The sequence below is a fragment of the Empidonax traillii genome, unplaced genomic scaffold (genome assembly GCF_003031625.1).
Source record: "Empidonax traillii isolate 1590-97213 ecotype Southwest subspecies unplaced genomic scaffold, ASM303162v1 scaffold1020:size208104, whole genome shotgun sequence".
Taxonomy (NCBI): Eukaryota; Metazoa; Chordata; class Aves; order Passeriformes; family Tyrannidae; genus Empidonax; species Empidonax traillii.
The window spans coordinates 137,785-154,607 of record NW_020956213.1 but is presented as its reverse complement, the minus strand read 5'-3'; the positions used below and the strand labels follow the sequence as shown (position 1 = coordinate 154,607).

Below are 16,823 nucleotides of genomic sequence, written 5' to 3'. Positions count from 1 at the left end.
TCAGTGTATATTGCAGGGTTTTTGTTGTCTTTAAGATGTCAGTATTTTCTCACAAATCATTTACAAGGACATAAAGGACAAGAAGGCCAGCAGGAAATTCACAAAGTGTGAACCTGATAAACTTCTGTGATAAAATGAGTGGCTCAGTGGATGAGGGGAAAGCAATGGATATTGTCTACTCTGACTTCAGTTGGCTTTTCACACTGTCCTCCATAAGATTTTCATAGAGAAGCTGATGAAGTATGGGCTGGGTGAGCCCACAGTGAGGTGGACAGAAAACCGGATAACTAGTGGAGTACACTAGGGGTCAATAATTGGGTCCAATTCCATTCAACATCTGCATTAATAATCTGAATGAAGGAGCAGAGTGTACCCTCACCATGTTTTCTGATGACACAAAACTGAGAGGAGTGTCTTTAAGAGCAGAAAATTGTGCTGCCATCCAGAGAGACATTTATTGTCTAGAGAAATGGGTTGACCTTGTGAAGTTCAACAAGGTGAGATGCAAAGCCCTGCACCAGAGGAGGAACAACCCTGGCAGCAGCAGTAGATGGCTGTAAGGCAGAGTCCAGTGCTCAGTGACAGGACAAGAGGCACAAAAAAGGCACAGGAGGTTCTGTCTGAACAGCAGGAAACACTTTTGTACTGTGAGGCGAGTGAGCACTGGCACAGGCTGCCCAGAGAGCCTGTGGTGTCTCCCTCCCCGGAGACATTCAAAAGTTGTTTGGATGTGGTGCTGGGCAACTGACTCCAAGTGGATCTGTTTGAACAGGGTAGTTGGACAAGGTGACCTGCAGAGATGCCTTCCAAACTGAACCATTTTGTGATTCTCTGATTTCTCACACTCTATACAACTAAAGCATGACAGGAAAAGAAGTAAAATAAAACCATGTCAACAAATAGCACTGTACAATACCACATGATGCACTTTATTTGCCAGATAAACAAATGCACAATCCAACACAGAGAAAAAAAAAACATTGAATTATTCTGTACCTGGCAATAACTGATAGACTGTTCTCATTTCCACATGGGAGAAAAACATTGTGCTGAGTTCTCACCAATGCAGCAAGGTTAACTTCCAACACAGCAATCCTATCTTCGAACATCGAGGTGATCAAGCACAAAACCTACAGCAATTATACCATAAAATAACACTCTGTTTACTTCCTAATTGAAGCTCCAACAACAAAGCATTTAAAATGGAAAATCACTTTCTGTCATTTATGAAAATTAGTCAAAAATATCCATGGATTTGGTCCTGAAGAGTATTAAGCAGTAAAGAGTGGTTAATATTGCTGTCCTTCAAAACTATGCTTATGTTGCTTAAATAACTGTCTTTACAGTCATCAATACATAACAGAGAGAGGAATTCCAACAGCTTCTACACTGGAGATATTTCTGCAGTAACAGTTGTGAAAAAAGAAGTACACATGCAAGAAAGATTGTGAAATAAGCAACATGAACAGAATATGCTAAAAGCTGAATTTAAAAGAAAATCCTTCTCTAAAGCAAGACACTGCTATGTTAACTATATAGATAGGCCTAGATTAAACTCAGTTCTGTAGGAAACCTGCAATATCAAAAATAGAGTATACTGATCAGAATTCCTTCCAGTTCCTTAAATCACTTTTAATAACTTTCCACAACTCAAATAGTTTTTACAGACTTCTTGGAAGGATTCAGAAGTAGTTCATCTTAATATCTGTTTGAGAAACAAGGTATAGCACTGCTTACATCTTTTTTCCCCTAAAAGCTTGCCTCTGCTTCCCCAGTGGTCATTCTTGACATTCAAGATACACATCAAACACTATAAAAATACACCTCTTCCTTATTAATCCCTATAGACTATATACAAGCTGTGAGAGCTTTAAAACTACCCAGCTATTTAAACTAGTAGATTTCATACAGTAGAACCAACCTTCTCCAAAGAAATTACTGTGTAACCAACACCAAGTAAAACAAATGTACACATTAATCTCCAAATAACCCACATAATTACTATTTACTGAAAATACTGGAAGTATAAACATTCATTAAATCAATGCTTACTGTACACTCACCTTTCCATTGACTGTCTTCTTTGTCAATGCACAGGATCTGGCAAACCGAATGCTGAGGTCACTGTAATCTTTACCAATGAGAACACAGTGCTATAAAATTATATTTGCATTTCAGTAGAAAAAACTAACATCTCCGAGACAGAAAAAAAAAAAATTACTCATACTAATTTGACATGACCCTAATCTACTGTCTTCAGAGTATATCCTTCTAGCTTAACCTCACATTATTAAGTAGGAGTAGAATAACATTCCTTGTATTTAACACTCATGAACTGCAAAATTGAATAAAAATTAATTGCTAGCCACTATACAAATCTAGTGCCAACATGTCTCTTAAGAAAAGCCATCAGGGCCAGGAAACCATATAAAAATTAATTGGAAGAAAGACATTTTTTAAGAAACAGTTTCAACTGTATTCTTCTATTTCACAAACTAATTCTTATACCATTTATTCCAGATAACGAAAGCAATCACATTATAGTGTAATCAAATATCTCACAGAACATACCTTTGTAAGATAAAAAAGCTTCTAATTCAAAGTTTGCCAAATTTATTATTAACAAGCCAGTAGAGGTTCCTATCCAAAAATAGCTAGTATTAAGGGCAGAATACCTATTAAAAAAAGAAGAAAAATATCTCTGAGTAGCATAGAGAAGCTTTTCTTATTGCCACACAACACACAGCAACTGGGTTTTTTAATACTTGTTACCCAGTCCCAGTACAACAATAATAAACCACACTAAAATACAGATTTTTAATTTACAGCATATTTTTTTAAATCTGTAGCTCAAAGTAAAAACTTTCAAACTAAATTGGTGAATTTTTGAAAACCAAGAACAGAACACAACCCTTGATTTTATATTAAGTGCTTATGGTAAGTCTAAAACAACATAGGAAATACTTTTCTTCAAAAATTACTGTGGTTTGTAAAAGCTGGGAGATGCTGTAAAAGCAGTGTATACACAAGTAGTAAATTCAAACCATGAGGCAAATCCGCACATAGTCTTACTTCCACCACTTCCACATGAACACCCAAAAAACAGTGAAATTCAAGGTATGTTTGTACATAATTAAAGTATAAAAGTCAGCACAAACTAAGATGAAAAAAAAACCAGCTAAACCTGGAATGTCTGTCTTGGCCTGTGCTTAGTGGCAGCAGTACTGCAGTTAGGTAATGAAATCCAGCTTTTGGAATCGCCATAGACTAAATCAACTAGTTACAATTTCAGTCAACACTCTCACAGAAGAAAAATGTTATCAAGCATAAATAAAAGTCGTCGTTCTCAAAGAACTAAAAATGTTTGGATGCCAGAATATATAAAAATTGACATCAACATCTTAATAAATTTTTCAGATAGGAATGAGTAGACTTACTAGTTTTATTTGTAAAGTCAGACCACAAGAGTTAAAGTAAGGGTATTAAAAAACATAAAACTGAAACTTGGTATGGAAATATTAACCACAGTGTTTTAACACGTTTTTTTATTTAAAAACAAAACAAACATGGAAAAACCCAAGCACATACAGTCAAAAAGTTTAAGACTACCTCAACAGACAGTTTATAAGCAGAACAAAACATTCAACTGCAATGTGATCGCTGAAAGAACAAATAGTTCATAGATATACAGTGTGAGGCAGTAACAGATGGGTATTGGAAAGTGATGTTATTTCAATTCAGAAAATTATTACTAATAACCTCTTACTGTGGATCCATTTCAGGCAACCATGTCCCAAAAGGAGATTGAAAAAGAAATGAGACTGAATTTCAGAAAAAAAGAGCAAAAGCAAATGCTAAAAATGTTACACAAAACATGCCTTATACAAGGTACAAACTATTCCATCCAGAAGTGTAGAGGTAACTTGTTCATGAGCTATAACTTGCTATCCAAGAAGGGAACTTGATAGTGGCTGACCCTGTACCATAAGAATAAAAAACATACTAAAAGCCAATAACTACACACAAAAAGAGGGTATCTCAGATTAGAAGTAAAATGCAATGAGTCAGTTCCTGGAATAACTTAACTTGGGACATAGTGGATTCTTTATCACCAGAAAAACAGTAATCTTTAAAGATGTGCTATAGTTCAAATAAAACCTATAGTTTTGATGCAGACAAAATTTTGATAATTTGAGAATGATATTAAACAAGCAATAGGACTGGTTGTAATAATTCATCATCTGGCCTTAAAGTGTTATTCCATTCCATTGAAGTATGTCTGAGATGTGCATCTTAAAAATTACTTCTTTCCTCTCAATGGTAGTATTTCTGAAAATTATTTCATGAAAATAATAGTTAATAATTACTTAAATCTTACATAAAGACAACCAAAATTATCCAGGACTGCTGGATATTTTTCTTCTTTGTTTACCAGAAGTTGTTTATGTATCTAACCAGAGTTTAATCAGCTACATCTGTAAAACCCACCAGAGGGCAAAGGTCAGGACAAAAGTTTCCTAAAACGTGATGTGACTGAGAAATTTATCCAAATGACAATTACAAATAACAAAAAATCCAAGCTGTTAAATAAGACATGCAAACTGACAGAAGCACACAGTGGCAGCATAAGGTTTATTTCTTCAGGAAAGCAAACTCTAAATAAATTTTGTTTCTTAAATACTTTTTAACTCATCATCCCTGATCAGCTGGTATCAATAGGTGTTAAAATGGATATTCCCAATGACATTTTTATAAAATTATTTTTCAGAATAGCAACCAGTTTTAACTTGGTGTATATTCCTAAGAGTAGGCCACCAAAACTTGCAGATCACTCAAAACATTATTTCCTTTTTATACTGCATTTTTAAAAAAGAGTAAGATGCAGTGAAAACAATCCAAGAACCACTGGAAACTCCTAGGAATGAATTCAAGACAAATATTAGGTGGTATTTTAAAGGACTTACATGTTTTCTTCATTATGGAAGGATACTAAAAAGTCACAATGTTCAATTAAGAGGATAGGCAATGATGTTTCCACTGATCCTTCTGGTCTCATGTTGTCTGTTTTGCAAACCTTGGAGTTATTTTGCCCTTCACCTAAGAAAGACAATCAACAATACTAGCTATCAAAAGACAATGAAATAAGGGAAACAGACAAGATTTCAGAGAGAATTGAAAGCAGTAAAGTAGCAGGAACTAAGACCACACTCAAGAAACTTCTATTTCAAAAGATGGATACATCCTAGCCCTTTTGAAATTGCTTTCCTGATTCTTATGTGCTTTTTTCAAATGTCTTGTTTCAAATACCTAGAGATAAAATCCAAAGAGCCTACTTATGGACTTTGCAGAATTTAGGTGTTTTCATCTCAAAAAGTGACACTGAAAGCCATATAACCTTAAATATGCTGGGGATCCACTTAGCCTGAACATTCCCTTGACACTAAAGTTACAATGCAATCCAAAACCAAGGTGAAAATTCACCTCAGTATCATCTTCCCAAGGAGTCTCCAACCCAGCATGAATGTGCATTCACCACTAATGACTATTAGCATCAAATTCAGCATTAGGCACAGCTACTACATCACTCTCTTTCAAACATATCAGTGACATCCATATATTTTAAATAATAACAAGAAATTTAGCAGTCTTCCTCCTTAGGTTAGGACCTTAGGATTATGGACAGAACAAGGGAACTGTCAAATCAGTTTGGTATCAAGGAATCACCCCGCTGAGGGTACCAGTGAAGTCTTTAAAGACTCAGAAGTACTCTGTGTTATATACCACTAGAAATACCACAGCCAGAGAAATATGGTATCATTGAGGGACTGGTATGGATACAGAAAAAATTTTTAAAAAGTAAAAACATAAAGAGATTCCTAGAAACTTCAAAGGTAATTGAGAAATGGTATTCCATTTAGACAAGGGATTAATTTAGAGGCACCTGTTCTGTTCTCACAGAAGTTTTGGGCAATGAATTCAGTAAAACACAAATTACTTACTAGTGCACATCATGTAACATTTTATAAGCAAATGTATTGGCCAAGATTTTAAGACAGACATGCATGTGTAATTCTTTCCAGATAGGTCGATACCCAACTACGTATCAGCTTCAGTAAGAATTCCATACCATAGTCTGAGACTCATAACTCTTATCACTTACATTAAAATCTTATAGGGTATAAAAAGCACACACTCAGTAGCCACTAACTACTAAACAGCATTCTAGAAGCACTGTGCTACCTATTTCTTTTCCAGATTTCCACACTTTATTACAGAATTTCTCTTGCTCTTTCTTTAGGTTGATATGTGTTACACAACGATAATTATGATCACTGATTAAACTGAAGATCCAAAGCTGCAAGAAAAAGAAAAAGCAATTGCAATAACCCTTTGACACTAAATATAAAGCTTACATTAATACAAACTCAAGATCCAGTATTTAAAACTTTTGATGTAACTAATGAACTTCTTTGAACTGCACATCAAATTCCCACATGTTTATGTCTTCGAAAAAAAACTTCTCATAAAGTATTTCCCACAATTAAAAGTTACAGGTAACCTGCACGTCATTGCTCACTGTGTCACGTAGATGAATGACATTTATACCTTTCCCTTTTTAGGACAAAGGTATAGTTAAATCTTTAATGTTCTTAAGAACTGCCTGAAAAGTAATAGCGAAGAGCTGAAAAAACTAATAAAAACATATATCTAAGATTAAAGAAGAAGTGAAATACACATTCACAGTTAACATATTTTTATTAGAATTCCAACACGCTGAAATACTAGTCCTATTTTTCACCTTTTTTTCTTTTAAAACAGGTATATTTACAGCCTCTTAGCATACTCTTCTTACATAATCACTGATTGTGATCTTAAAAACTTTCCTGGTTTTCAGGAAAAAGTTTGTTTTGTAATAGAAGTCTTATTTACCATATATGGTTTACGCTCAAAGCATTGAATTATGATTGCTAAAATAAAACTGCTGCAACACTTCAAAACTCATATGAAGTTTGTGAAGCTTTTTTATAAAAAGAGACATTAATAATAGTTGACTGTTTTGACATAGAGACTAAGTTTAGTGGGCAATTCTTACCTGTCCCTCAGCACATCCAGTGATAAGTTGTTTGTTTTCTTCATCAACGAGCAGACTTAGCAAAGGAAATGCTGCTTAAAAAAAAAAAAAAAAGGTATTTAATTGAAATACATTTAACTAAAACACATGAGTCAAAATTTAATACCTCCTATTCATAAAGATAGGGGGAAAAAACCCTTACTGCAGTTCTTACAGTTGCACAGTAACTTGTGTGCCTTAGTCTTTGTGCTGCTAAGGGCTTTCCACTGCCTTTTACCCAAGCTGCTGTGGCACGGTTTTCAGAGCCCCCGTGTCAGTAGATTTCCCCTGTTGCACCCATGCAGTTGTTTTCATGGTCTTGCACCTGCAAACACTGACATTGTGCTTATGGCAGGTTTTCAAGCGAAACAATTGCCACAGGCAAATGGGGGGATTCACTACTTCTCTCTCTCCTTTCCTAACATGTGTTTTTAGTTTTTAGTTTACATGAGGTCATTCAACAAAACGTTATGCACAAAGCTTAACAACCAGCTCCATGCAACTCATGCCCCCAAAGAGTGCTGCAGTCACCACTACCAGCACCACAAGCAGGAACAACCAAAGGGAAGTTCCGAGCAGGTCCGGTTGAAAACTGTAAGGTTCCTGTAGGAAAAGTGCTTTGAAGGAAGGGTCTCTGCTACATGGGAGACAATGCTTGCCCTCCTTTTCTCCTTTTGCTCTTGCCTTTCCACAAAAATAGCTTTCATCTTTAAAGTCAATATATGCAATTAGCTGCAGACATTAGTAGACTAGTTAGCTGCTAGTACACCTACATCTGGTGTAGTATGTCTTTTCATGTCATGCACAAAACTTGAAGAAAAGCAAGAACACAATACTCAAATAGTGGAATTCTGCCTACAAAACAAGAGACCTCTATTTGTGTATCTCAGTAAGTGGCACGTTACATGCATCTGCTGTACAAAAAGAGTTGTTTATGAAACTACACTAAAACTATCCACCAGGAAGTACATTTTAACAGAACATACATTACTGTTGGCTTTAAAGGATAATATATTTATTGCTACCTACTGTTCTAGAATTATTTTCACTAAATCAACTAAAAACTTCTCCAATAATGATAGACTACTCTTTGGAGAAAAGAGGTTTTTGCTATGAACAAATATATATAAAAATAGAAAACTTACCTGTTATTATTCCTGACTGATACATTAATTGGCTGGTAGAATAGTCCCACACCTTTGAATAAAAAAAAAGACATAGATAGGTACCTACTTAGGTCCTAAGGAAAACACAACCTTTAACGACCATCACGTGGTGAAAACAGAAATGCAGCCATTGTAAGTGATGTCCTTAGGCAAGGATTTTTTTTTTCAGCACTTGTTTCCAAACACAAAGGGCTTTGTTTAATTGATAAGCACCCATGGCAAAAAAGGTGAAACTCACATGATATGGACACACGAAATAATTAGAAGTACTTGTTATAATTTTTGCTTAGGTTTATGTCTTAGTGATTTTAGTTAGATTAATGAAAAGACATACATTAATGAACCAGAAAAGAAAAAAAAGAGGAAAGAAAGGGGAAAGGGGAGGGGAGAGAGGGACCCACAACCTTTGAGATTTATTTTAACTTGTAGAACAAAATGTTGGGCTACATTTAGAATCATATTGAGGACGATCAGTAGTAGATTAAACTGTATCTAATCAAGGTTTCTATCCCAGTATCTCCTAGAAAATACATCTGGGTTCACTCATGCTTCTTGTTTCCCCTTACTGTCTAAGTTGCCTTAAATTGTCATCATGCACAGCAGCAGCAATCCATGGTGCCATCATATAAAATGTTGTCTGGCAAAAATCCTACCAATATGCAATAAACCAGCCATTGCATACAATAACCCAAGCCAATATTCCCAAAAGGGAAAATTCAAATCAATGGTAGCAGACTCAAAGTAAAATGTTTTCATTCAGTTCAGCATACATGAAACATTTCAGCTACAATCAAACTAACCAAAATACTTTATTTTATTTCTATGTGCCAGATTATAATAATCAACAAAGTTAACAATTCACGTGGAAAGTTTTGAATATACAAAATCTACACTGTTCTTTTAAAAAAGAGAAATTATTTTTACAATAGTTTCCCAAACATCTCTAAGAACAATGTCCTTCTCTCTATAAAGTCAAAGATGTTTTTTGCTTCATCCTCACAAAATATTTCAAGGAGGAAAAAATTACTTCACTAAATTATCCTTTTTAAAGTTTATCTCTACAGTTTCCTTGCCTTAAAGGTTCTGTCTTCTGACACTGATATGAGCATGCTTTTCTCCCATGTGCAAAACTCAGCAGCAGTCACTGGAGCCAGGTGGCCATCCAATTTAGCTATTATAGCTTCATTCTGTGATTAGTCAGTCAGAAACAAAAACACATTAGATTTCAAACTAAAACTGACTATTAAGTAAATGTTTTAATAGTAACTGTTGCTAAACATTGTCAGATTTGTTTTCAAAGTATAACTCAATAACATTTTTCTTATGGAAACTGCAGCCCTGTATATCATCCTGCTGGCAAAGACACAACACATTACATTTGGTTCTTCAGAATGAATGATACAGGAATAATTTTTCAGATGACTTAAGAATGTTTCCTTCTTCTGATTTATTGAGATATTGTTTCACTTCAGCTTTTTTAATCTAGTCTTCTATCTGGTATGTGATACATTATAAATCATCAGTTCATACTTATTTTATGAGAGAAAATGAACACTTTTGTTTAATTATACTAACATTTCTGTATCATGATTTTATTTGAAAGTGAATTAGTTAAAGAAAGACCAGTACCATAGCTACACAAAATGGTATCTCACCTTTGCACTTAACATGTAGATCCGATTTCCAGCACATACTGCCACTTGTTGATCATCTGGGCTAAATCTTACATGAAGCACCATTCCCAAAAGAGTTCCTATAACAATTCCACGAGGTGTAAACCCTGTAGCAATTGTATTGTTAATGAGACTCAATGAAATATAAAACTCTGGTGCAGTGAGATTTTTAGAAACTTTGCATATCATTTATTTAACCACAGAAGCTGTCCCAGTTTCTGTCAGGAAGATGTACAGAACAACAGACTGTTTAATTACACCAGGCTATTGGAAAGCACAGAACTATGCACCATCAGAATTCCTCTATCTGCCTTGTTGTCTAGACATGATCTGGTACTCTTTGAGATATTAAAAATTCCCATTAAATCATGCTTCCATTGAGGATTGCCACAGACAGGCTTTTTGGAGTAGGGTGATGTGCCCATGGAACCCAGCAGAGCCACATTAATTTCGGATGTAAGAAATCCATCCTGACTGAAGCCCAGTAAGACAGGGCTTTGAAAAATACTTCTTGATACTTTTTTTCTCCTATTTCATTATTTCTTTACTTTCCATTCTATTTAAGCTTGAAGAGTGGTTAGAACTGCTCTCTAGAATCTAACTCCATTGGTTGAGGCTCCAAACCTGGATGGTGGTCAGGATACTAAAACTCCTGCTTTCTGTGTGTTATGTCACCATAATTCTCTTTCACTCATACACTTTCCTCCCAAATCAGATACTTGCATTGTTCACACACATGTGACAACAGTGTTCCAGAGACAGGAGAGGCAGCACCACAAAAGGCGGGATGCAAAACACTAGTTCCACAGATATTCCAGAAAAGGTATCAGTTAGTTACTTTGGCATTGCATGTTTAATTATGCAGTGCTGCTATGATTCCTTTTCTTTCAGTCCATTTTGCTCCGCAGTGGCAGACCGTCCCTGCCTTTGCAGTGCTTCCCTGCGTTTACCCGGCGGTCGATGGCAGGCGCTTGTTCCCTCCCAGCACCTCGGTCAGCTCCCGGGGCCGCCCCGGAGGGGACGACGCTGCCACCGCCCTCCTGCAGCCCCCCGCGGCCCCAAGGCCCAGCACGGCATCGCAGAGAGAGAAGGGGAACAGAGAAACAAAGCACCAATACGGCTGTTTGGGCTGCTGATCTGAGTGGCTGAGGCGGGCTTCTCGGCAATAACAATCTTGTTACATAAGGAACAGTGGGAGAAAAGCAGATGTTGGGGTTGGTCTTCTGAGGTGGCCACTGCTCAGTCTGGCTGGGTATTGGTCTGAGTGATTGGTAGTGAATGATTCCCTTTGTATCACTTCCTTTTACATATATGTTATATAGAGACCCTGAGATTAGCTCCACTGGTTAGAGCGGTTCACAACCCCAAAGTTGTGGGTTTGATCCCTATACAGGCCTTTCACTTAAGACCTGGACTCAGTGATCCTTGTGGGTCCCTTCTAACTGCGATTCTTCAGCCACTCTTAAGGATATATATTATATAAATAACACTCTACCTTCTTGCACCTTCTGTATACATTCATCAAGATTCCACACTATCACACGTTCATGAGAGGCAGAGCAGACAAGAGATGGATTGATGTTACTTCCAAATGACAACGCAGAAATTGAGTAATGATGCCCTGACAAAAATAATGACTGACAAATGTAGATAAAGAAGAGTTAAATGAATCACTTCAAACAAAGATTATGAACAACACAAAACCACAAATGGATAATGTACATGCAATCAACAAAACAATAGTTTTTATGTATTGTTTCAAAATCACTTAACTACAATGTATCTGTACTGGGCTTGTCTGGGATGGAAATAAATTTTTTCATGGTATCACAGTGGTTCGGATTTTGTGACAAAAACAGCTGTTGCCAAACACTGCTTTCACAGCATGAAGGCCTTCTCTTTCTTGCCACTTTTTCTCAGTTTCCTCTTCTAAATAATAGGCTGAGATGCACAAGAGGCTTGAAGGTGACACAGCCAGGACAACTTTTCTGAACCAGCAAAGGTATATTCCCTACCCTATGATGTTGTGCTCAGCAACAAAACTGGGGTATTCCATGAAGATGATATTGAGGGCCTGGTAGACTGTCTTCTAAGCTGGCTTTTGCTTGAAGCCTGTACTGGGATTGGTCTGCTTATAGGGGGTGGTAAATGACTGCCTTTGTATGGCTTCTTTCTTTGTCTTCATTCATTAAACTAACTCGACCTGTGACCTTTTCCTCGTTTTTGCCTATCCCATGCTCTCCCCACCCTGCTAGGAAGGAGCAGGACACTGCATGATGGCTTAGCTGCCAGCCACATTAACCCACCACAACAGTTTATATTATTCTTATCACACTAACAAAGCTCACAAGTGCTAGTATCGTTCTAGCATTAAAGTGAAGCCTGACCCTTCTACATTACCTTCAAATATTTTATTTATACCTCCCTTATAAGCCTTGGTTTAAAGTAGCAGCCTTTGCAGGGATATATTCTGGCTTTACCTGAGCAGTGGCTGTGTTCCAGACGCATAACTCATTGCCATTCACAGGGAAAGCGCAGTGGTGGTGACTGCACGCCAGCTGAGCAAGGGGCTCGGGCAGTTTGGCTTTAAACAGGTGCTTTTCGCAGACAACGTCGGGATCGCAGCTTCCTCCAGCGGAACAACGGGCCTCGGCGCTTTCCATCCTGCGGTTGGGAACGGACCACCGGGGCCGGCTTCTCCCCTCCGGCTGCGCCCTGCCCGCGGGGGCCGAGGTTCGCACGGCCCGGGGCGGAGGACCCTCCCGCGGGGAGCCGGAGAGCCCCGCCCGGCCGGGCCCCGCCGCCTCCCGCCGCGCCCGGCGCGGCCCGTCACCAGGGCAGCGGCGCCGCCGACGGGTGGCCGGGCGGGACAGCCCCCGCTGGCCGCGGAGCGCGGGGGGGGCCCGCGGCGGCACCGGCAGGCCCCTCGCCTTGGCAACGGGCCCCGTGGCCGGCGACTGCCGCCCGGGGCTGCACCCTCGCTCCCCAGGTTCTCCGCAGCCGTGCCCTGGGCTGCACAGAGAGCGGCGTGGCCGGCAAGCCCGGGGAAGAGATTGCCCGCTCGACTCCGCTCTAGCTGGACCCCAGCTGGAGCACTGCGTCCAGCATGAGACAGGCTCTTGAGACCTTTTGAGGCGGTCTTTAAGGACGGATGCCAGCACATCTCCTGGATGAGAGAGGTGGGGTTTTAACAGAATCAATGCGTCAGGTTAGAAGGCATCACTGTGGGTCAATCTGGTCCAACCTCCCTGCTCAAGCAAGGTCATCCTAGAGCACATGGCACAGAATTGTGTCCAGGTGGTTCTTGAATATCTCCAGCAAGGAAGACTCCACAACCTCTCTGGGCAATCTGTTCCAGTGCATGGTTACTCGCACAGCGAAGGAGTTCTTCCTCGTATTCAGGTGGAACCTTTTTGTCCTGGAAAAGAGAAGGTTCCAGGGGCACCTTGAAGCAGTCTCCAAATATATACAGAAAGACAGAGAGAAACTTTTTACCAAGGCCTGTAGTGTCAGGACAAGGGGCAATGGCATTACACTAAGAGAGGATAGATTTGGATTGCATGTAAGGAGCAAACTTTTTACAGCACAGATGATGAGGCACTGGAACAGGCTTCCCAGAGAAGCTGTGAATACCCTGCCACTGGAAGTGTTCAAGGCCAGGCTGGATGAAGCTTTGACCAACTTGATATACTAGAAGGTGTCCCTGCCCACAGCAGGGGGGTTGGACTAAGTTATTGTTAAAGGTCCTTTCCAACCAAATCCTTTCAGTGCTTCTGTGATGCAGAGGGCACAGCACAGACCAGCTCATAACAGCACATGAAGCATCCTGGGCTGTGTTAGTAATAGAGAGTAGCCAGCAGGTCCTGGGAGTGCTTTTCCCCCTCTGTTTGAAACCTGGTAGGACACATCTGCAGAGCTGTGTCCAGTTTTGTGGTGGTTTTTTGTGTGTTTTTTTTGTTTTGTTTTGTTTGTTTGTTTGTTGTTGTTGTTGTTGTTTTTGTAAAAGAAAGATATTGACACAATAGAGCAATTCTAGTAGGGGGCAAGAAAGAGGGTCAGGGGCTGGAGAAGGTGATGTGCACAGAGAGCCTCAGAGAACTAGGCCTCTTCAGCCTGAAAAAAAAGGCAGCTGAGACCTTATTGTTGCCTATAACTTCAAAATTGTAGGATACAGGCAAGACAGAGATAGACTTTTCTCAGAGGAACTCAGTGATAAGCTGGAACCTGTGAAAATCCAGTTGGATGTCAGCAATTTTTTTTTTAATACCATGATGGTGGTTGAATATCAGAACAAGTTTCCTGAAGAGTCTCTATCCCTGGAGTTGACCAGGAGTCAGATGGACACGGTCCTGAGCAACCTGATTTAATTAGAACTGTTTTGAACAGGAAGTTGGACTGGAGGAGTCTGGAGACCCCTTTCAAACCCCAGGTTATGATTTTATGATCAAGTGTGTGATCTGCTCCAACTTAAAACCATTTTGATGTAGATCAGTCTGTGGACTCAATATGTACCTCAACTGCATTTCAAACATACTTTCTATAGGAATATCTTATTGTGCCTATAATTAAGACTATTAGCATTTTTGCCCTATATTGGCATCTAATATATGTATTATCATTGCAAACACAATCTCCTTCTGTTACTTTTGCTTGGAGAAAGTACCAGTCCAAATTCTCTTTTGTGTGAGCATGTGACTTTGAGTAAAGCCACTGTATTGAGCACCAGCCGCACAGAGGTAACAATGCACTGCACATGACAGCATTTTTCTGAACTGTGAATCATGGCTAGAAATACTAGAGAAAATTTTATTGCTGGTGACAATTTTTCATGAGTGATAGAGTAATGAATGCATTATGACAGTTTAGTCATCAGTAGAGACAAATGCTGACACAGAAAAAAAGGTGTTGTTTTGCCAGGCATACAACCCCCATGAGTCTTAAAGAACTTGTTCTGAAATACGTTGTGTCTCTGTAACTGCTTCTAGACAGTTTAGTATGCTTTTTTTTTAAATTTTCACCATAGTTAATTTGCATCTTTCAGTGTTTGTAGATATAATACTTCCAATAACGTACTGTCCATAACAACTAAAGAACTAGTAACAATCCAAGGAAGTATCAGGGATCTTGGACTGATTTCTTGACTGATCCAACAGCAGTTAGAACACTGCTTTCCTGCGCCTGAACCCTGAACCAGTAACGTCAATCTGATGGAGTCCAATTCAGACCATCACTGCTTTTCGCCCTTCCAATAGGTGCTGTTGCTTCTCAGTGGCCGAGTGCCACTCATCCAGCACTGTAACAGGCAGCAGATTTCTGCCCTGTTGGAACAAGGAGACAGTTTTATGAGAACATTAATGATGTCTAAGTGTGCAGAGAGAATTTTTTTCCTCACCACAGCCCCATGAAACACCTCCTGGTGATACACTGTTTCTATGCAAAACAATGCCTAAAGGATCTTGGCTCCAGCACATTCCCGCATCCTGGGTACCCTATGTCAAATGGAACTGACAGTCATATGGAAAATGAGAGACTGTTGCAGTTTTAGGGCATATTAGGGATATAGCAGTCCTTTACCATATCATGCTTTTGTGTCCAACAATATATTTCTATTGGTCTCAATATTCAATCACTGTAAGAAGAACTTAAAAAATTAGGTTTAGCAGCTTTAATATTTTAATGTTTTAAGCAGTAGTCTGTTTATAAGATTGAAATTGTTTTTAAAAATATTAAATTTATGAGAATCTGCATCTGGCAGGTTTATGCAGCCCATTTGTTTGAGGTAGGAATGAACAGAACAAGTTATGTGTTTTTTATGAAATTGGAGGGCTTTGAAGACAGAATATTATCTCAGTTAATACAGGGCCCCTGGGGTACATACACAGATTCTCTTGGATCTCCTAGAACACAAAGCACTCCATGCAGATTTTTTTTTTCATTTCAATCCTTCACTCTTGCTTATGTTTTTAAAAAGCTCAGCCAGGTCAAGATAACTGTTGAAATCAAATCAAGTGGTATTCAGTAGGACAATAGACAACAGGCAGAAACTGATGCACAGGAAGTTCCACCTGGATGTGAGGAAGAGCTTTACTGTTCGGGTACTGCACATAGGAACAGACTGCCCAGGGAAGTTGCACAGTTTACCTCACTGGAAATATTCAAGAACCGTCTGGACACAATCCTGTGCCACGTCCTCTGGGATGACCCTGCTGGAGCAGGGAGGTTGGAGCAGATGACCCACTGTGGTCCCTTCCAGACTGACCCATTCTGTGATTTCGTAAAAAGCAGTATTTGGGGTGGGTTTTTTTGTTGTTTTGTTTGGTTTGGTTTGTTTTTTTTCCTCTTTTCGCAGCGTTCTTCTGTTCTGTGATCTCAGGCCAGCTTTATTCCGACAGCCAAACAAACTGTCACTAACTCCTGCAGGGACACACATGCCCCAGCAAGCACATGACATCCCATGTCAGTGTAGCTGAATTTAATTTCTCTAGTTTTAGGCTTTCACTGTGAAGACCGGCGAGTCTGGCGCACCACAGCTCCTACCCTGGGACATCCCCCACGTCCCGCCGCCCCCTCGCGCCCTTCCCTGAGGAGCACCGCTGTGGCCCCGCCCCCGCCGCCAGCTCTCGCGATAGCGGGGCGGCGGAGCTGCCCGGGGCGGGGCGGCAGTGCCGGCGATACCGGCGGCGATCGGGGGGGCGGTGCGGAGCTTTTACCCGCCCCAGCGAAGCGACCCCTGCCCGCTGCTCCGGGCCGCGCTCGCCGGGGCGCACCCGAGCGGCCCCCGGAGCGCCCGAGGGGGAGCAGCGGCCCGCCCTGCCCGCAGGCTCCTCAGCGCCGGCCTCCTCCCGGCCGCCGCGCTGCCCCGGGGCCCGCCCC

At 40.0% G+C, this 16,823-nt stretch overlaps 1 protein-coding gene across 3 annotated transcripts in view; it reads right to left on the bottom strand.

The window, feature by feature from the left end:
* Window positions 1-12,748, bottom strand: part of WDR27 (WD repeat domain 27) — a 54,351-nt gene extending 41,603 nt beyond the window's left edge. For 2 of the 3 annotated variants that reach the window (XM_027904201.1, XM_027904199.1), the window contains exons 1-11: window positions 12,431-12,748; window positions 11,446-11,587; window positions 9,933-10,057; window positions 9,351-9,464; window positions 8,257-8,308; window positions 7,094-7,167; window positions 6,241-6,355; window positions 4,965-5,097; window positions 2,572-2,675; window positions 2,064-2,131; window positions 997-1,130 (exon numbers count right to left, since the gene is read on the bottom strand). In XM_027904201.1, the coding sequence (XP_027760002.1) occupies window positions 997-1,130; window positions 2,064-2,131; window positions 2,572-2,675; window positions 4,965-5,097; window positions 6,241-6,355; window positions 7,094-7,167; window positions 8,257-8,308; window positions 9,351-9,464; window positions 9,933-10,057; window positions 11,446-11,587; window positions 12,431-12,613 (1,244 nt within the window). In that variant the 5' untranslated portion in view covers window positions 12,614-12,748. The remainder of the gene's footprint in view (window positions 1-996; window positions 1,131-2,063; window positions 2,132-2,571; window positions 2,676-4,964; window positions 5,098-6,240; window positions 6,356-7,093; window positions 7,168-8,256; window positions 8,309-9,350; window positions 9,465-9,932; window positions 10,058-11,445; window positions 11,588-12,430) is intronic. The other variant, XM_027904200.1, reaches the window with a different exon arrangement.
* Between the last annotated feature and the right edge of the window lie 4,075 nt (window positions 12,749-16,823).